Source organism: Trichechus manatus, unplaced genomic scaffold, assembly GCF_000243295.1.
Source record: "Trichechus manatus latirostris isolate Lorelei unplaced genomic scaffold, TriManLat1.0 scaffold00044, whole genome shotgun sequence".
Taxonomy (NCBI): Eukaryota; Metazoa; Chordata; class Mammalia; order Sirenia; family Trichechidae; genus Trichechus; species Trichechus manatus.
In genome coordinates, this window is record NW_004443980.1 from 4,721,120 (window position 1) to 4,743,678 (window position 22,559).

At 37.8% G+C, this 22,559-nt stretch overlaps 1 protein-coding gene across 6 annotated transcripts in view; it reads right to left on the bottom strand.

Annotated features, from left to right (window-relative positions):
• Positions 1–22,559, bottom strand: part of FNDC3A (fibronectin type III domain containing 3A) — a 256,528-nt gene that overhangs the window by 85,127 nt on the left and 148,842 nt on the right. For 5 of the 6 annotated variants that reach the window (XM_023731559.1, XM_023731560.1, XM_023731558.1 and 2 more), the window contains one exon: positions 5,032–5,108. In XM_023731559.1, coding sequence (XP_023587327.1) covers positions 5,032–5,108 — 77 coding nt within the window. Of the gene's footprint in view, positions 1–5,031; positions 5,109–9,368; positions 9,476–22,559 lie in introns of those variants that run through there. The other variant, XM_004376576.2, reaches the window with a different exon arrangement.

Here is a 22,559-nt window from a genome sequence, read left to right on the forward strand (position 1 = left end):
ATCTCTGAGACTATGACCCTGAGACACCCTTCAAACTTGGAACAGACATCACTCCCAGAGATCACATTATAGCCATACAATAGACAGACCTATAAAACGAACAATAACACCAGTGAGACTGCACACCTCAGAACAATCAACTACTCAGAGCAGTTATTTGCCCAAAAGCAAAGTTCAGAAAGATGGCAGGGGCAGGAAAGCTCTGTTAATGCACATGGGGAACCCAGGGAGTAAGAGGGGAGAGTGCTGACACATTCAGGGGTTTGCAACCAATGTCACAAAACAAGCTGTGTATAAATTGTTGAATGGGAAACTAATTTGCTCTGTAAACTTTCACCTAAACAACAATACAATGTTCAAAAAAAGAGACAATTATATGTATTCCATTAGTTCTTTTAGAATACCTTCCCCTCTCATAACACCACCAAGCTATTAGGGTTCTATGACTTCCTCCATTCCTATAACCTTTGCCTCTCTGCTACTTTTGTGCAAACTTTTTCTACGGTCTCACCATGAATCCAGAACTACTCCAACTTGAAGTTCTTAAACAATAATGTATGTATTTCTCACCATTCAGTCAACAAACATTTATATAAGTTACACACACACACACAATGTCAGTAAGTGATCACAAACTCTTTCCTCTTCAGCTCTCTGTTACTCTGACTATACCTCTTCATCCTCATCTAAACCTCTAAGTCCCCTTATCTTCTAGCCCCTGCATGCAGCCTGCCCATCCTTTTGGCTGTTCCACCCAGGAAAGATAGAAGACTGAGCTTAGACTGGTTTGCAGAATCTTTGAAAAATTTACTGACCTCACTGCTGTGTGCTGACATAAATAAAGGCAAAGTGAAACATCAAGCCCAGCTCAAAGGAATAACCTGAAACTTGTCCTGCAGTTGATAAAAGCTCTTTCCCCACATTATGAGATCTACAATCCCCTCCCTGTTACACACCCTCTCATCACCGTAACAACCTACATCCCATAAATAACATTTAGGGGAGCCATTACAAGAAAAAAAGACAGAGAAAACTTTAATGTTGTCTTTCAGGAGTCTCAGGTAATCTATAATCTGTTGATAAGCCATTAACTTCATCACTAACATATCAAGTGTTATTCTGTGCTGCAAAACAGTGATACTCTTAAAAAACCAAAACCAAACCCCTTGCCATCAAGTCGATTTTGACTCATAGTGACCCTATAGATAAGCGTAGAACTGCCCCATACGGTTTCCAAGGAGCGCCTGGTGGATTCGAACTGCCGACGTTTTGGTTAGCAACCATAGCTCTTAACCATTACGCCACCAGGCTTTCTCTTAGAGGCTACTAAATTAGTATTACTTGTTCTGCAGTTGATATAAGCCCTTTGCCCACATTATGAGCTCTACTTGCCAGTGAATTAAGTTCCTCCTACTCCTGTCATCATTTGCTTCCTGTGTCACTGTTTATTTTGTTTATCTCCCCCATACCCGTTTGATATCTTAGTCCATTGATATCTTAGTCCAGCTATTGATGATGATTTTAGTGTGTGTGCTACTTGGTTCCTGATAATTCAAATACCACCTTTTTACTTTATTATGGTCATCTATGAAGCTTAACATTTGGCTCAACTCCCAGCTTCTAGATTTGCAAATATTATTTTCCCTTGTGTGTCAAGTTCTGGACAATTATCAAGTGCTTAGCTGTGCTTAGAACCTTGCTCTTAATGATAAGTATTTTCTAACGTTAGAAATTATGTGTGTTGGGAGAGGGGAGTTTCCACTGATGTGAAAAAGCTATATAACAGGTACTTATTCTGATAATCATGAGACTACATTTTTGTTTTTTGATTACCCTTTTGTTTGAAATGATACATTTCCTAAAGATAATCTTGATCTTAAATTATGACTGATGGTAGTAACCCACTAGCTTCACATAATCCTTCCAGAAAGATTATTGTTAAAGTCCATTTATATATGGAACACCTACTATGTGTGAGTTACCACAAGAACACAAAAATAATGAAACGGCAGCCCCTATCCTCAAGGAACTTAAAATCCTGTAAGGGAAAAATATATACACACATACTATGCAATATATAAGCAAGAAGTGGTACAAATAACTTGATCTAGACCTTCAAGGATGGGTAGAATTTCAAAAGGCAGAGATGGGGGAATGCATCACAACATTAACAAAGCTACAGAGAAGGGAAAACACCAAGTGAGCATGTGAGAAGTCATGATTAACTGCAAAAATGGATGTGTGATCGGAAGTATTAAGACAAAGGTGCAAAGGCAAACTAAGATAGAACTGGGTAAGGCCTTAAAAAGTCGAGAAATCTAGACTTCATTCAATGGACAAGAATGCCAACTAAAGGCTCTTTATGAGTGCAGAAGTGAAAAGATCAAAGAAGTACCTCAGAAGATTATTTTGGTAGTTCTTGGTCTAAAGATACAGATCCTCGACTTGGATGATTAAATTTACAAATACTTATTGAGCCCTTATATATGACAGAGGAGCACTAGTGGCACAATGGTTAAGCGCTCAGCTGCGAACCTAAAGGTTGGCAGTTCGAACCCACCAGCCGCTCCACAGGAGAAAAGACCTGGTGACCTGCTCCCGTAAAGGTTACAGCTCAGGAAACCCTATAGGGCAGTTCTACTCTGTCCTACAGGGTTGCTATGAGTCAGAATCAACTCAACAGAACACAACAACAACAACACTATGACAGGCACTGTACTCAGCACTGAGAATATAAAGTATATAAAGACAAGCAATCATCTGGTCCTATTAGTTTTCTGACTTCATTCCCTTCTACTATACTTCCTTGCACTTTCAGTTAGCCACACTGCCCCCTTGCTGTTTCCAGGAATGTGCTCATCTTAGGCCATTTGCACTGGCTGTTTCTGTTCCCAGAATGCTCTTTCCCCAGATATGTGTATAGCTAACTTCCAATTGTCCTACAAGACTTTGCTCAGATGTCACCTTTTCAATGAGGTCTATCCTGACCACCATACTTTAAAATGTAACTAGTGCTAATGTTTTTTCTCCCTGTCATTCACCATATAACACACTGTATTAATTTACTCATTTATTATGCTTACTGTTTCTCCCTACCACAATGTAAACTCCTCAGGGACAACGGTCTTTGCCTTTTTTATTCATGGATATATTCCAAGCACCTAGAAGAATGCCTGGCATATATACATATTTGTTGAACATTGTTGAAGACAGGAACTATAAGAATTCACAATGTTCTCAGGAAAGAGAATTAACTAAAAAGTGTGATAAATACAGTGAAAGAGGGATACACATAATGTGCCATGAGAGCCCAAAGGAGAGGTAGGTACCTGGAAAGGTTCAAGGAAAGCTGCTTCTAAAGTCATGATTTAGTGAAGTGAAAAGAGTAGGAGGTCTGCCATAAAAATAAAAGGAAAAGGTATTATAAGCTGAGAGAACAGCAGGAAGGATACCCTATTATGACACTGAAATGATTTGTCTTAATCATCTTTCTAATTCTAGCACGCAATACAGAGCCTGGCACATGGTGCCATTCAATAAATGTTTGTTAAACTGAACTATGCTAGAGAGAAAAGGATCAGGTGTGGTCTTTATGTAAGCTAAGGAAGGTTTGAGAAGGAACAACCAGAGAAGTAGAAAAAAATCAGGACAGCATTATGTTCATGAAATCCTGGGGAAAATCTTATCAATGGCTTTGAATATTCAGAGGTCAAAGATCAGGCTGGAGAAAAGGCCTTTGGATTTGGTACATAGCAGGGAGCAGTAGGGCAGAATACAGACTACAATAAATTAAGGAGTCAGTGTGTTAAACAAAGGTAGAGATAGTGAGCATAGGTTATTCTTCTGAAAAGCTTACAAAGTACTTTCAAACATTATCTTATGTATGTTATCATCTTATCTTACAGTGAGGACACTGAGACTCAAGAAGTTGACTTGCCTGAGGCCAGGCGGCCAACAAAAGTTTGAAATAAAACATGTAATCCAGCTTTTCTGACTTTAAATCTCTTATTACTTCCATTCTACCCACCAGCACGTTCTCCTTGTGCTGTCCTTCATATAGTTAGTTGCTGTTGAGTTGATGCCTAATCACAGCGACTCCTGTGCAGAGTAGAGCTGTGCTCCATGGGGTTTTCAAGGCTATAACCTTTCAGAAGCAGATTGCCAGGCCTTTCTTCTGAGCTGCCTGAGTGGGTCTGAACCACCTACTTTTTGGTTAATACTCCAGCGCTTAACCATTTGCACTACCCAGGGATGCCCCACATATAGTGGTGGGATTCATATAGTGGGCAGAGAATCCACCACACTATCCCACCAATACTCTGGCATAATCAGGCAGGAAGTAAGAGGGAGTCTGAAGAAAACTTCAAGTGTAAATTCAGTGCTAGGAAAAGAAGCTGGCTATCCAAAAAGAATTTGAGGCAATGAGTACAGACTTCATAGAATCTCAGTAGCGGAAGGTATTGAACACCTGCAAATCTTAACAGTTTAATCCAGCTTGTTTGTGTAAGTAATTAGCTATACCTTAGTCTTTAAGTCAGACCTTCCCAACCAGTGTGCAGGATAGGGTGACACTGATCCCCTCAGACTTAAGGGTTGCATGTCTAAATTCTCTTCTGTCTACTATAATGTGCCATATAATTATCATCAGCTTCTGTGTGCTACTGTATGAATAAGGTTAGAAGCATGGTCTTGGGTTACTCTAAGCAAGTAACTATTTTAAAAAAAATATGTTAGTGTAGGCACCTTTACAACCTAAGATATTTACATTATTCACATATCCAGGAAGATAAAACTCAAGAATGAATTCATTTTTTTTAATTCCAAAGATAAGGCCAAATGAGGAGTGTTGCCAATGTATTATTTTCTCTCTTCTTTCCATATGTACTAATACACTTGAAATAAACAGATTTACCAAAGATATACTATACTGTGCGTATCTGTAACCCTGAAGCACTCAAATGATATTTTTTTCATCAGAATCAAACCTAAACAGAGTGTCACTATTATATGAAAAATAACATAAAAACATACCTGTGGGGCATACCCAGGAGGCACATAAATAGGAGGCACAGAACCATTTGGGGACATCATTGGAACCTGAGCAGGACCTGAATGGGTTACAGAAATGTTGTATTAATCCATCACTGCTTAGCAAGCTAGAATTGAAAACAATTTGAATTATACTTTGAATACTTCATCAAAACTAAGCAAGATAATAGTGACTGTATTACTATGAAAAGAAATTCAGAAGATTCGCCTGCTATAAAATATAAACGTTACCTTGTAAAATACACTACTGTTCACTTACAGTTGTGTTTGTGAAACTTGCCTGGTGCTAACAGTCACCTGGGAAACTCTTCAGACACACATTTCCAGGCTGTCCTAGAGATTCTTAGTGTGTTTACAGGGGGGTCTTGAATCAGTATATTTTACTTTGCAAATATCCCAGGTGATTTTTATGACTGTGCAAGTTTAGAAACATCTACCTAGAGGAAAATCAAACTAAGCTTTGCATATGAAATCAATGAAAGACACAAAAGACAAGATTTTAAGAAGTAACAGGAAAAATCAAGAAAAAAGTCAACGAGGAAAAGCAGTAAGTGGGAGAGTAGTCAGAAATTTGGAGCTAGCTTTGTTAGGGTTAAAGAACTCTCGTATAGTATGTAAGTCATGTCTGTGGGGCTTGAGAACAAAGTTAGAGACATGCTGTACCTGTATATTTACCCAAGGAAAATTTTTTTGCTTCTTACACTGAAAAATTCTAAAAAAGAAAATTCAGCTTGTCTTACTCTATGTTTTTCATTTTTATAGTGTTATACTTACTCAAAAGCTTTAATAAATATTATCTCTTGGGTCCCTTTCTCTCTTAACCTTTCTGGGATAAAACAGGTACTTTTGGAAGATGTATTTTACTCTTTCTGGTAACTAAAATCTTACTTGCCTTACATAACTTAAGAAAGTATCTCGCCTTCAGATCCCTTCTTTGCTGTAACTTCAGAAGACACTGTCCCTCTCACCCACCAGTTTTCAATAACTTGACATGAAACCTTCTCAAAGAGCCTTACTTATTTCTGAGGAAATAAGTGTACACCACAGAAGTCTGACGAAGAATGTAATAAGGGGGAGAGCTCCCTTTATATGCTGAATTTTAATCTACAGAGTTCATACAATGGGTCTCAGTTGTTTTCTATATAAAGAAATGAAAGAGGAAAAGCTTAATACTAGGGCAGAAAACAATTTTTACTGGTAACATTCCACGTACTTCAGACAAACACAATGAAGAGCAGGTAGGTTACAGCAAACCCAGTTTATAGCCACTCTCTTCTTTTAGGGAAGGCGATGGGTAAGGACAGATCAAGGTGGTAGTAGGGGGAAGGGAAGGGAGGTGAGAGAGGTAGGGAAGGAGTGAGAAAAGTGTAGAAAATCAGGTGCAGGAGGGGATATACTAAACAGTGATAAGGAAAAGGGGAAAGGAGAAGGAAGGGAAAGGGAACAGAGGAGAGACAAGTGGGGAGAGAGGAGGTAGGAAAAGAAGGGAAGTAAGAGGAGAAAGGGAAGCTTAAGGGAGAAGACAGGAGGAGAGTAAGGAGGAGGGGGGAAGAGAGGATAAAGGTACCAGGAGAGGAGAAAGGGAGAAAAGCAGTGGAAGAAAGATATTGGGGGGGGGGGCACAGAAGAGGTGGGAAGGAGAAGGGAGAGTATGGACAGGAAGTGGTTAAGAGGAAGTAAGGAGTGTGTATGTACATGTGTAAGGGATTACCAAATTACACTATGTATGGCTATAAAAATAACCTTTCAGCAAAATACTTCCCCATCCATAATAAGCCCTCTCAATACATGAAATTGTTCAAAATTTTGTTATCTTAAAATAGCTAAATAGCTAATACTTATAGAGGAGCCCCGGTGGCGCAGTGGTTAAGAGCTCGGCTGCTAACCTAAAGGTTAGCAGTTGCAATCCACCAGCCACTCCCTGGAAACCCTATAGGGCAGTTCCACTCTGTGCTGCAGGGTCGCTGGAGTCAGAATCGACTGGATTGCAAGCAGTTTTTAAATACTTACAGGAGTCCCTAGGTGGCGCAACTGTTTAAGCGTTAGACTACTAGCTGAAAGCTGGGTGGTTTGAACCCACCCAGAGGTGCCACAGGTCACAGTCTTGAAAGTCCTATGAAGCACAGTTCTACTGTGCACACACAGGGTCACTACAAGTCAAAACTGACTGGAAGGCAACTTTCAAGGACAACAATACTTAGAGAGAACTTACTATGTGTCACGTCTTATATATATGTATTTTTCCTCCTCTGATCCTCATATCATTTTATTAGGTAAATGTTATTATTGACACCCCCATTTTCCAGATGTGGAAATTGAGGCACAAAGGAATTAAGCTTGCCTAAGTGGTAAAACTGGGATTCAAAACCAGGCAGTTTGATGTCTAAGGATATGACCCTACTGCTTATTGAGTAAACATTACAATGCCATGAATTACTGGCAACTGGTGTAATCTGAGGTTTAAGAACTATACTTTGATGTTTCTAAGGAATATCAAGGCTTTCATTGTCTTTATACCCTTGAAAAACAAGAGAAAAAGAACAAACTTTTCCTGACGTTAAGCCAACATTACCTATTAGTTTACTAAAAAATCTTGTACAGTGCTTTACACCTCTAGGCAAGAAAGACTTCATTAAACAACTCATAACTTCTATATTCTGGGCTCAAAGTGAAATAAGGCCAATTTTAGACTAATGCTGGTTTATTTGCATTAGTTAATTTATATAAAACTATAGTAAACTACCTATCACTAGACATCTGAAGCCTAATAGCTGGCTTAGATATTATTCATAATATGTGAAATTTAGCTGAGAACCAAAAAAGAGAATTCACTGAAAACTGTATTTATAATTTGAATAATGATTACAATAAACAATATTTACAGAGCTTCTACCATATCAAATCATTACAGCAAGCTTTTTTCTTTTCTGGCCATCAGAGTTTTAAAAAAAAGTTATTGCTGATTACATTTAGAATCATAAAACTACATACTGCTTTGGGTTGCCCTCCTTTAACTAGAAATAAAAATATACAAATACTGTATACTTACAATTCAAACCACATTATACTTTGATAGCTGCTAAAATGGTTTATAATTCAGTAGTAAAAAATTCTATTTTATCTTTTAATTATATTTTAGTACTGAAAACAGGACAAAACAAATCTAATCTAAAGTAAACCAGAGGTAAATGTATTACTAGTCTAAATCCAAGGACAATGATTAACTCACTTCTCTACAAAGCAATCATTTCACTCTAGCAAGTAAATTTTCATACCTGAGGCTTCACAGTATACTGCTAGATTTTTTTTTAAGACAATTCATTGGTATCATACTTAACATCTAAAATATTGGTGTGAAGTAACATATTCAATACTGAACGCATAAAACCCCCACTGTATAAACAGTATATACATATGTTACTGTTTAGAATTACAATGGTTATATTATAGCACCATTTCTGTTGCTATTTGTGTGTCTATAGTAAAACCCTAAAGCCTTGCATACTTAATGATGCAAACGTTGGATTACCCTCTTAGTTCCAAAAATACTTTTCAAGTTGGGAAGTACTTAAAGATTAGCTACAGGCTCTGATATATATTTGAGTGCAGTGAGGGGGATTTTGTCCCAAGGAAAAAACTAGATCTGTTACAGTTTGTACCATTAAATGCACATTTGCCACAAGTGTAATAATATCTGAACAACGTGGATATACCTACTAGCTCCTTAACAATCTACTCAATTTGAGAAAAATCTATCCAAAACAACAACCTACAGAAGAAACAATTGTATTCACCAATTGCCTTAGGGGAGAAATTTAAGAAGCCACCTCATCCCAATTCCTTAAAAAGTGCCACCAATGACTTAAAAAAGGAGGTATTTCATCTAGTATAAGTTAACATTTTCTTTACTAGTATATATTCACATTTAAGAAATTTTTTTTTTGAAAAACGCAACTACAAATTTGTCCAAGAGTTTAAATTCTTAAATTGCAACGGGCTGAAGTGCCACACATTCTCTTTTTAAGCAAGCTTTCACAATGGCTTCCAAATAATCTGATGCCAATTTTCAGATTTTAGGTTTAAAAACAAAAACCTAGTAAAATAAAGGTGCTGGAAAGAAATACTCGGTGGAATATAAAATCAGCCCAACTCTGAATACAGTCTAATCTTTTTATAACTACATGGCAACAATTTAAAAGAATCTTTAGCATTATATTTGGCACCTATTTAAAAAAAATCCACACGGCATGATTTTAGATTAATACAATGCTTTCTATGTTTTAAAATAAAAGCAGAATGTTCAAAACAGCAAATCTTACCACTCATTTTGTTTTTACAGTAGCAGCAGAGAACAAGAAAATCCAACAAGGAAACAGCGCAGTACACGTTAACAGCTCTAATTGGACAATGGTTTCAGTTTTTTTTTTTTTTTTTTTTTTTGCAAAGCTGCAAGAGGAAAAGATCCTTTGACCGAGTCATGTGATAGGCAGCACGTGACCTCCACTGACTAGGGGAAAGGGAAGGGAAAACAGCTAGCGTTCCTGCTTGCTGCGTTTCTGATAAAATAAATGCTGTATACTGACACCGCCCTGAAACGGACCATCTTTCAGACTTCCTTATGAACCAATTCCAAGCTCGACAAAATATATGTGCAGAAATATACTTTTTATTTTAAACGATCTTTTGTCTTCACTTTCCTCCGATAACACCTCAGGCACCATCTCCTAATTCATATTTTATTCATCCAGCCTGCTGCTCTTCATTTTAAAAGTTTGGGATAAATATAACATTAATTTGAAAAATTCGGTCTGAAGTATCATTCTAAACTTGATCCACTCTCCATACTCAACCCTTAATGGAATGCCGGGGGGGGGCGGGGGCATGTGGCGGGGGTAGTTACCTTTCAGGCTGGCATTTGCTTCTGAAGCAAATAAAGGCTACCACTTTTACTGTTGGTTTTAGTTTATTTTCTCTGATTTTTTTTTTAATTTAACCTGGACCCTAACACAGATGCTTAGTGGATTACATTTTCACTCGTATCCATGTAATCTGGAAGGATAGGTCATGGGGTCAGGACAACAAAAAAGGAAGAGGTAGGATAAATAGGTTAATATGTACACCCAGACTTCTTCCCAAGTCTCAGAGGCTCTACCCAAGCACAACCAGAGGTGAGTAGGAGACCAAAGATGAGGTTCAGTTACAAGATAACAGAGGAGAAGATGACTATAAGAACTTAAGGAGAGCTTTTCATTATTTTATGGTGCCATGTGAGTTTAGAAGAAATTAACAACTGACATAAACATATAGATAATGATAATGACTGATTTGTAAGAAGTTACACACAGTGGGAAAATTTTGGTATCAAAACAGATCTAAGTTTTAATGCAGATTCAATATTTATCAGCAAGGAATTTACTTGAGTCTCACCTTCCTTTTGTAAAAAGGTTCAAATAATTAAATCCCATAGCATTGTTGTAAGAATCAAATTAGAAAACTTAAAGCACCAAGTAACACTGTCTGGCACCACTCAATAAGTGGTAATTATAAGTATGATCACTATGTTTCCAAATATAGTAATTATACGGTGTTTACTATGTGCTAGGCACCATTCAGTGTTTTATATGTATCAACTCACTTAACCCTCACAATAATTCTGAAGTCAGCACCATTTATAGGTAAAGAAACTGAAGCAGAGAGCAAAGTGAGAGGCAAAGCCAGGATTATCTAATGAGTCTATTTTTTTAAAAAGTATAAACCATGCTGAAAGGCCTAGCCTCTTAAAAAGGTGCAAAAAAACTGGCAAGGGATAACTTAGAGCAGTAAATCTCAAATACATGCCAATCACCCCAGAGGAGTTAAGACAGTAAAGGACCATTCTTACAAGGGGGTAACTAACTTCTAAGATGCAATTGTTAACTTCTAAGCACCTAAGGCAGAGCAGAACCGTCCAGAACAAGACTTAAGAGCAAAGCATTCTCCTAGCCTCCACAGAATATGCTCGTAGACGTCAGGCTCAGTAAATCCATCCATGCTTCTGATCTTTGGCCCCTAAACAAAAGCAAGTCCCTGCAGCTATCTCGCTTATATCTGCTCATATCCTCACACTGCTGCGTTTCCACTTCCTGACTCTTCCTTTCACTGACTCCCGGTCGTTTTTATTGTGTTCACTAGAACCTTTTTTCCCATTAAAATAAATTCTCCTATATCCTCAACCTTTTCACATAACACCTGTTCCTGTGCTTCCCTTAAATGAAGCCTCGCTTTCCCCAGGACACTTTTCCCAGCAGCCTCCAGGAGCAGAGGCTCCTCATTCCCTGATAAGGCAGTGGTGGTAGTCTCTAGATATCCCAAGGCTGCTTCCCATTATCATTACTGTTCCTGCTTCATGCTTAAATTTCTTTTCCTTTGGGATTATGCCTTATGAGTATTCCGCCCTCTACCTTTTCTCACTCCTGTCACTCATTCAGTCCCCATTTGAGAACTCTGGCCCCTTGTCTGCAGTTTTTTTCTATACCTCAACACCTGCCCATTAGCACGGTTACTTTACCGTCCAAAACCTAGCTCCTAATTTAATTGTTCTCTTCCATTCTATGTTTAGCACACATTCACAGACACATCCTGGAACCTATTATTTAGAATTCTGTATCTTATTTTTGGGAGCCCTGGTGGTGCAGTGGTTAAGGGGCTCAGCTGCTAACCGAAAAGTTGGTAGCCTGAACCCACCAGCTGCTCTGTGGGATAAAGATCTTTTAAATCCTAATTTTTATGTTTCAGTCTCTGTCCACCATCTCTGTCTCTCCAGTTCTCCTTCCTCTACTACATACGTTCTACGTCCTCATGATCTCCCTTTTCTCCTGACCCAGCACTGCCATCATAGCTTCATTTCTTCAGACTAGCATTTTTATAAATTTCCTATCTCCAATTTTAACTCAGCCCTCAGCATTGCTCAAGAATCCTTTTAGGAATCTGTCCCTGGTCAATAATCTATCCTGCTTTCTAGAGATATTATTAGAGAGCCTCACCACACTTCAAGGGCCCTACCAAACCTGACCTCAACCACATCTCTCAGCATGAAACTGAACTCCTTCAATGTCATTTACAAGCTTATCTCACCCCTGTCCTCCATTTTCCGAAGCAGCAGTGTCCCTTTAACAGATCAAAGCTATCACTCCCCTTCTACTCGTGATCTGATCTCCCCTTCCTCCTCCACTGGAACTTTGTCTTATTGGTCATTTCCCTCCCGTCTAGTATTTTCAACTTCTCCCTCTGTTCAAGTTCTCAGAACTTTTCCTTCTGGGAAGCCCATAAACATGGTAAAGTTTCAAACATACACTATCCATACCACCTATCTCTCTAGAATCATCTAGCTACCACTCTTCTCTCAGCTAAGCTTCTCATAATAAGTTAACTCTATTTTCTGACTTTCCATTCACTTGTAAATTTTTAATAAAATTTTTATTATGCAACATTTGATACAAAGGAAAATAATGTAAGCCATTAAACATATTAAAGTGACTACCCTCAAACCTACCATCCAAGCCAAAAAAAAAAAAAAAAACAACAGATCATACTAATACTGCTGCATCCATCTGTTCCCTTCTTTCCCATACAATCCACTTGACTTGGCACTCATATCCCCACTATCCTCCATTTTGAGTTTATTATTACCTTTCTTTTTAAAATAGCATTTTAAAAAATTGTAATTTAGATGTAGGTTTACAGAGCAAACTAGCTTCTAACTAAACAATTAATACACATATTGTTTTGTGACATTGGTTGCCAACCCCATGACATGTCAACTCCCATTCTCGACCTTGGGTTCCCTGTTACCAGTTTTCCTGTCCCCTCCTGCCTTCTCGTCCTTGCCCCTAGGCTGGTATGTCTGTTTAGTCTCATTTTGTTTTATGGGCCTGTCTAATCTTTGGATGAAGAGTGAACCTCAGGAGTGACTTCAGTACTGAGCTAAAAGGGTGTCTGGGGGCCATACTCTCGGGGTTTTTCCAGTCTCTGTCAGACCAGTAAGTCTGGTCTTTTTTTTTTTTTAAATAGTTTTTTTTTAAATTACGTATGTATCTCTAAACAATGTTGATTTGCTTGTTTTTGAGTTTTATTAAAATTACACACTGTGTATTGTAGTCTTCCGTACTTGCTCTACTTATGCAATGTTTCTAAGATTTATTTATGTAGTTTCATATAGCTATAATTTCCTCATCTTCATTTACTCCTTCAGGTAAATATATTGTCAAAGACTTTTGGGGTCTTTCCAGTTGGTTTTGCTATTTATTCACTTACCACTCACTCAATAAGCACGTACTGACTATACATGTCCTAGCTACTGTTCCAGGCACTTGAAATACATCAGTAAACAAAAATGGATAACAATCCCTGCCCTTATTGATGTAAGTCAATCAAACAGTATATTTGAAGGTGATAAATGCTATAGGGGGGAAAAAGCAGGGTAAACAGAATTGTGAGTACTGAGGTGAACGGCTGGTGAAAGAATATTGAGGACCGCAATTTTTTTGTGTGTGAAAATATACACAACAAAACAAACATCAATTCAACAATTTCTACATGTACAATTCAGTGACATAGGTTACCTTCTTCAAGTTGTGTCCCTTTCTCAGTATCCTTTTACAAATTATTTTACCATCATTAACATAAACTCACTGCTTCCTAAGCTTCTCCTCTATCCTTTTAACTTGCGGTTGACAATTTGATCACATATACATAATTCTTTAAAACAGAACAATACTCAAGGCAAGCATTCTTCACCAATTAAGCTATTGTTTGGTTTAAAGAGAACTTCAGGGGATAGTTTTGGTTTATGGTTTAAAAATTTCCTCAGTGCAATAGTTTTAGGGGTTCATTCTGCCTCACTGGCTCCAGAAACTCTGGATTCCATGAGAATTTGAAATTCTGTTCCACATTTTGTCCTCTTTTGATCGGGATTCTTCTATAGAATCTTAGATCAAAACATTCAGTAATGGGAGCTGGGCACCATCCAGTTCTGACCTCATGGCAAAGGAGGCAGTTGTTTATGGAGGCAATTAGATACTCATTCCAGATGACTGAGGATTTCAATTTTATAATTTTAAATACAGAGACTGGTTTAGGCTTTACTGAGAAGGTGACATTAGAGCAAAGACCTGTAAGAAGTGTGGGAGTGAACCATGCAGAAATCTAAGGGAAGAGCATTCTACACATAGGGATCAACCACTGCACATGTCCTAAGATGGGGGTATGCTTCACATGTTCAAGACTTAGCAAGGGAGTCCAGCACAACTAGATGGTGCCCGGCTACCACCACGGACTGTTCTGACAGGGATCACAAGATAGGGTCCTAAACAGAGCTGGAGAAAAATGTAGAACAAAACTCAAATTCACAAAAAAAAAAAAAAAAAAAAAGACCAGACTTAACGGTTTGACAGAGACTAGAGACACCAGGAGAGTATAGCCCCTGGACACCCTTTTAACTAAGTACTGAAGTCACTCCTGAGGTTCACCCTTCAGCCAAAGATTAGACAGGCCCATAAAACAAACCATAACACACGCAGTTCAACAATGTATACGAGATTAAATGGGCACACCAGCCCAGGGGCAAGGAAGAAAAGGCAGGAAGGGACAGGAAAGCTGGACAAACGGAAATGGGGAACCCAAGGTTGAGAAGAGGAGAGTGCTGACACATCGCAGGGTTGGCAACCAATGCCACAAAACAATATATGTATTAACCGTTTAATGAGAAACTAATTTGCTTTGTAAATTTTCACCTAAAGCACAATAAAAAAAAATGTTAATTGATTAAAAATTGTATCACTACAAAAAAAAAAACAAAAACAAAAAACAAAAAGAAGACTTAGCAAGGAAGTCAGTACAGCCAATGTGAAGAAGAAAAAGAATGAGGTCACAGTGGTAATGGGGGAAATAAGTTAGATCCTGTCGGCTCTTGTAGGTCACTGTAAGGTTTGGCTTTTAATTTGAGTGAAATGGGGTGTCACTGCTGGATTCTGACTGGAGATATGATTTGACCTATATTTTAAAAGGATTCCTCTGATCATATATTCTGGTGGGAATGTGGTACAACCACATTGGAAAACTGGTACTATCTATTAAAGTTGAACATATGCACACCCTATGATCCAGTAATCCCACCCCTAAGTGTATGGGTATCAGAAATGCTTATATATATTCACCAAAGGATATGTATTTGAATGTTCATAGCAGTACTATCTGTAATAGCCCTAACATGGAAACTTCTCAAATGCCCGTCAAAAGCTGAATAAATGAATGAAGTATATTTTCACAGTGTAATACATCAACAAGAATGAACGATACACAACTACAAGCAACAATATGGATGCATCTCACAAATACAAAGCTGAACAAAAAGAAGCCAGACACAAACAGGAACATACTCTATGTTTCTATTTCTATTAAGTACAAAAGCAAGTAAAACTAATCTATGTTGTAGAAAAGTTGGGGTGACAGCTATCTTGGAACGGAGGGTAACAAGTGGAAGGGAGTGTACAGACGGATTCTGGGGTCCTGGTATTGTTCTGGTACTTGATGTGAGTACTGGTTACATGACAATGTTCAGCTGGTGAATTCATCAAGCTATACAAATATATTTACATATATATATATAATACATGTCAATATAAAGTTTTTTTTTTAAAAAATGTTACAGGCATCTGTATTCAGACTAGACTGCAACAGGGTTGGGGTGGTGTGGGCAGGGAGAAGTGGGGAGAGTCATTAGAAGTCTAGTGGCTTATACCAGGAAGGGTGGTAGTAGGGTACGCGATGAGAAGTGATTTAATTCTGGATATATTTTGAAGGTAGTCAACAGGATTTACTGATAGACTGGATGTATAGCACAAGTAAAAGGGAAGCATAAAGGAGGATGCCAAGATTTCTGGCTTCAGCAACTGGAAGGATGAAATTGCCATTATCTGAAATAGGGAATGCTGTAGATGGAGCAGACTTGGGGAAGATGAGGTGCTCAGGTTTAGATATGTTATATTTAAAATGTGTCCTAGGCATCCAAACGGAGATTTCATGTAGGCAGCTGGTTTTACTGTTCTGCAATTCAGAGCTGACATCTAATCTGGAGATACAGATTCAGGAATCTTTGGTAAATAGACTTTAAATCCATGACCTTGGATAAGATTACCAAAGGAGTGAGAGTAGATAGAGAAGAGAATCTAAGGTTTTACACAGGAACATGAAACAGAACACTGCTATGAACATATTTTTGTAGGCCTCTTGGTCTACTTGTGCAAGAGTTAATCTTTAAGGTATACAACTAGGAGTGGAAATGCTGGGTCTTAAGGTTATGTGAATATTCATTTTCTAGGATAGTGCCAGATAGTTTTCCAGAGTGTATCAATTTACATTCTCCCCAGCCAGCCATGTGTAAGATTCCATTGATTCACATCCTCACAGAATTTTTGCCAATTTCATTTTGATCTAATTTTGCATTTCCCAGTCCATGTTTTATATCTAGTTTTCTACTGGGCTGTTTTTTTCTTATAGATTAGCAAGAGTTCTTTGTATATTCTCGATACTAATTCCTTACGATCATATTGGTTGCAAATATCCTCTTCTCAGTTTGTGACTTGTCTTTTCATATATTTTATGGTGCTTTATAATATACAGAAGTTCCTAATTGGAATGGAGTCAAACTTGGTAATCTTTTGATAGCATTTTGTGTGTATGTGTGTTAAGAAACCCTTCTCTACTCCACAGTCATAAAGATAATCTCCTATATTAAGTTTACTCTTTCACATTTAAATCTTCAAGCCTTTACACATCAATTTTTGGCAAGATATGAGGAAAGTCTGATTTTCATTTTAATCAAAATGGATAATCAATTGTCCTGAAATTGTTCCTCTATGATATTTCTCTTACTTCTTTTGGGCACAGCAATGCAATTAAAATTGTTTTATTGAGGACCTTGTTTTATAGGAGGAGGATTTCTCAGAGCATCCAGTCTGACAAATGGCTGGAAATGGAAGTCTCCCAAATTACATTTCAACCTACTGTGATCAGGCTTTTGTCTAGACCACTCTACTGAGACTGCTCTGGCAAAAGTTGGTGACATCAAACTCTTACTTGCCAAATTCAGTTAACATTGTTGACAATTCCCTAATATTCTTCCTTGGTTTCTGACCTACTGGTCTTTCCTGGTTCCCCTTCTACCTCCTGATCATACCTTTTCAGTCTCCTTCACGGCTTCTTGTCTTCTGTTCTTCTTTAACTGTTGGTTTTCCTTTTGGTCCTCTTCTTTTGTTACTCTGCATGATCTCCCAAGATGCTCTTAGCTACCCTCATGAAAGCTCATAATTCTGTATGTTATCTAGACCTTTCTCCTGAGCTCCAGACCAATACTCAATCCATATGAAACTCGGTTATTTTTCCTCCAGTACTCACTCCACCTTCTGCATTTCCCATGATAAACTGTTGGTTCCACCAAGACAGAAACTTGAGAGTTATCCTAGGCTATTTTCTCTTTCATTTCCCACATCAGCCAGTAAGCAGTTCTGGTCAGTTTTATCTCCCAAATATCTCTCAAATCCATGTTCTCTCCTACTTCATTGCTACTGCCATAGCAGTACACATTTCTTTCTAGAACTATTCCAATATTTTCCTAACTGGTATCCTTGCCCCGAGTCCCTAGCAATCAACGCATTTCTCACACTAATGCTAAAGTCTACAAAACAAGTCTGATTGTTTTATCCCCCCCTGCTTAAAACCTATAAACGATTCTTTATTACTTATGAAATAAAGTCCAAGTTCCTTAGCATGGCCAACCATGCTCTCTGTTAATCTAGTTCCTAACAAACTCTCCATTCTTGGCTCTGGTTGTCTACCACCATCCTTACCCGCACTGTGCTCCTCAGTCTAGCATACTGAAATATTTGCAGTTCCTTAAACATGTTTCAGAGGTTCCCTCTGCTTGGAACCCCCTTTCCTGACCCCTACCTACCTAGCAAGCACTTACTCATTTCTTGATAAACATCTTACATTTCTCTTAGAAGTCTTTCCTGACCTCTCTAGATATAACCAACTGGCCACTCTCTTCTTCATACCTTATAAAGTCTTTAATAACAGCACCTATGTTTTATTATACTTTGTTTATATATAGTGTGGCTGAATTTTATGTGGATTTGAATTTTGCAAATTTGAAACAGTGCTATGTAAAAATAGCTATAAAGCTTTATTTTATGCTAATAATTTGGAATTAAACAAATCCCCCAAAACGTTTAAAAACAAATCACCAAAACAAACAAAAAAACATGTAATTTCAAAGCTGGCAGGTCAAGTGGATTTAAAATAAATATACAATTTTGCCACTGGGTGGTGCCATTTAAGCTGGTAAAATGCCAGCCTATCCTCAATACTGTGTGAATCCCATTTTTTCCCCACTTGTATCAAAATATCTACAAGTGAATTTTGGTATTACTGTGTAGACATTTTATCATTAATTTTACTATAATTTATAATCTTTTTTAATATCCTGAACAACAGAAACAGCATAATGTAGTAGTTAAGAGTGTGGACTTTGGAGCTAGATCATCCCATTCTAATCATCGTTTACTAGTTACGTGACTTTGCAAGTTATTTAACCTCTCTGTATCTTAGTTTCCTCACCTGTAAAATGGTGATAACAGTTATTCGACTTCATAGGGATACTATGCAGACTAAAAGAGTTAATATTTGTAAAGCACTTAGAACAGTGCCTGGTATACAGGAAGTGCTTATAAACAATGTCACCCAAGTATAGTGCTCATGCTTCTATTGACAAGTCTACCTGAAAATCAAGAGTTCAGGAAGAACTATTATGAATAACTATTATTTGTTATGAAGAAGTCTAAACAATTGCTATATATGTCATGCTGTTAATCTAAGAGTGAGCCCTTTGCAAAACAGTTGAGACAACGTTGTGAAAATAAAAAGCAGGTACATTCTTAAGTTTGCTAAACTTGTCACATAATTAGGCAAGAATGGGAAAATGAAAAATATGGTCATCACTGCATAATGCATCCCTATAACTGTAGTGTTCCCAGTGCATCCTTCCACCGTTTATTTCTATAGGAAAATTGTTTGAATGATGCACGTTCTCAAATTAACAAGGTCTTTAGGAATGGTTCCCTCACATAAAATGCATCCAACCCTGTATTTTCCTTTTCACAAGTGAAAGGACCTTGAAAGTGGGGACCACGCCACTTATCCTGGGTGCTTGAACTCTCATAGCAACTGTGAAGATACTAACGGGATACAACCGAGCCTCATTAGGATACTGAAGGTAGGAGTCAATAACTTCTAAATCACAAACAGAAAAGCCGTGAATATCTGGATGGAAGACCTCTTCCTTCCCCTCCCCCAAATATCTGCTATTTACATTATTCTCTATAACAAAGCAAAAGTACTTAAATGTATTTCACTGAAACTGTTGCAAAGAAAGATGTTAACAATTTCTAGTAAGTGAGGGACATTATATGGAAAAGTATTCAGTGAGTTAATCAATAGTCAAACCTTATATAAAAGGTAATTTAAGGAGACTTACAGAGATACACATAATACAAAAAAGTAAAATGCAAAAAAGGTGACAAATTGAAGTAAAGAGAAAATTAATACAGGAAAAATAATATGAACAAGAAGTAAGGCTGGTCTTATGCCTTAACTAGAGATGGGCCATAAAATCTCTCTAGTTTGTATGAGGTGAAAGGCTGTGATCAAAATTAGATACCAAGAGCCACATCTCAAGCTAGTCAGGCTAATCTTCTGTAGATGAAGTATGGCTCACACTTCCAGAAAGCATGGCCCCAATAATCTGGCTGGAAAAAAATTAAAGCGGGTGTCTCAGTCATCTAGTGCTGCTATAACAGAAATACCACAAGTGGACGGCTTCAACAAACAGAAGTTTATTCTCTCACAGTCTAGAAGGCTAGAAGTTCGAATTCAGGGTGCCAGCTCCAGGGGAAGACTTTCTCTCTCTGTTGGCCCTGGGTGAAGATCCTTGTCATCAATCTTCCCCTGCTTGAGGAGCTTCTCAGCGCAGGGATCCCAGGTCCAAAGGACACACTATGCTCCTGGTGCTTCTTTTTTGGTGGTATGAGATCCCCATGTCTTTCTGCTCCCTTCTCTCTTTTATATCTTAAAAGAGATTGACTTAAAACAAAATCTAAACTTGCAGATTGAGTCCTGCCTCATTAACATACCTGCTGCTAATCTTATCAACATCATAGAGATAGGATTTACAACACGTAGGGGAAATCACATCAGATGACAAAATGGTGGATAATCACAATACTGGGACTCATGGCCCAGCCAAGTCGACAGGTATTTCTGGGGGACACAATTCAATCCATGCCAGTGGGTATAGCCCAATACTGACTTCAATCATATATAAAATTCAATACAGCATCACTAAGTGTCTAACTTTAAACAATGTACCCTCTAAAATAACTGGCTGCAAAATGAACAGCTAAGACAACTTAATCAGTTGATTTGCAAAAAGGGGCTGTTAACTGTAAGACAAATTAAAAGTTGGAAATGGTCTATAAGAAATGATGAGTTTGATTTTATAAAATTCTTTATGGCAATAGCAAACAAAATTGGTTGTCTGTTAAGAACCCTATGGGGCAGTTCTACTCTGTCCTTTAGGGTCACTATGAGTCGGGATCAACTCAACAGCAACAGGTTTGGTTTTTTTTTTGGTTTGGTAGATTGTAATAATGCCTGGGTCATTTGCATGTAAGATAATTTAAGATGTAAAATCATTCAGCTCAGCAAAGAGTGGTCTCAAATAATTAAGATATAAATTAAAATGGGTGGGGATTCAAAACACATCCATCTTTTACTTCTCTACAAAACTGTATCTGATCCTTCAAACGACTGACTCTATCACAGTTACCCTGATTCTTGTGGCAGTATTAAGGTACAGGTTTTGAATAAAAAACTGAATAATATGTGTTAAGCTCAGGCAGCTAAGATCATAAAGAATGCATGTTCATAGAGTCAAGGGGCCCAAGAAAGGTCCATAAAACCTGCAACTATCTTGTACTATTCACATTCTCCCCAGTGGTGACAGAATATAACTGGGATTTGTTGTTGTTAGCTACTGTCAAGTCAGCCCCTGACTCCTGGCAACAACATGCACAATGGAATTGGACCGCTGTGATCCACAGGGTTTTCACTGGCTGATTTTCAGTAGTAGATTGCCAGGCCTTTCTTCCTAGTCTGTCTTTGTCTGGAAGTTCCACTAAAACCTGTTCAGCAATGTGCTTTAAGTGCACTGGCCAGGAATTGAACCAACGTCTCCCTCATGGAAAGTGAGAATTCTACTGTGCCTAAGCACACTTGTTTCTCCTATAAAACAACGGTCCTACGAAACTCAGGCTTCAAATTTACCAAGCAGGGAACTACCATCCATTTTTGACAGAATGTCTTAGGAAGTTATTCTATTAGTTTTTGGAGTAAGTGGCTGCCTCGAAAAAATAAGGTAGAGTCTTTTCTAAGTTGGTCAGGATATACCCATACAACTGATAAATAAACTCATAAGGATTAGAGTCCTTGAACTCGACAAACTATTACTGAGCACCACAATATGCTAAGCCTCTTTTCTTGCTTCATAGGACAATTATTTTAAATCTGTTAACTGATATGTAAAAGATAAAAATATATTACTGTCTTATATATTACTTTGTTTCCAAGTAAGACTGAATAAGTTCTCACCCAACCACTGACCATCTAAATTTCTTCGTATTTGAGATAGTAACTCATTGTCATAAATATAACAAATATTTTTCCCAGTTTGTCTTTCAACTATTGTTTATATAGTGTTTTTCTTGCCAAAAACACTCAAATCTATCAATCTTTTCGTCAAGGTTTCTCCTTTTGTCATATTTAGAAAGGCTTTCTCTGTGCCCAAATCAAAAAACAATCCACATTTTCTTCCAGCTTTTAAAATTATTTATTTATATTAAAAATTTTAATTCATTTGGAATAGTTTTTAGTATAAGACAGGAGGGAAAGTTCAACTTCATGTTTTTCCCCAAACAGCCTTGCAGTTATCTTAACATTTATTAATCTATCATTTCCACACTGACCTGAGCTGAATGTGCCTCCCTGGGTATTTCTGTCTGGGAGGAAGTGTGAAAGTGGAACTTGGAGGGAAAGATGCTATGGAAACCGAGCCCTCCACAGGAGGGAGTCTCTTGCAACGATGTGTGCAAATAATCTCACTAAAATAAGGTGGAGCAGAGGATCAGAACCTGTAACTTTGCCCTTGGGCACAAATCAAAACCTTGCCTCTGATCCTTTTAAAGCTTTCTCTGATACACTTACACTGTTTTTCCTTTCACCTTTCAGAGGCCTTATTTACCTTGCAAGCCTGGCCACATAGTTACCTTTTTTTTCTCCCTCTAACTTTACCCTTTTCTTATATTATACTATCAATTTAACAAAAACTTTATAGGATGTATGCCAACAGGAAGCGAATGTGA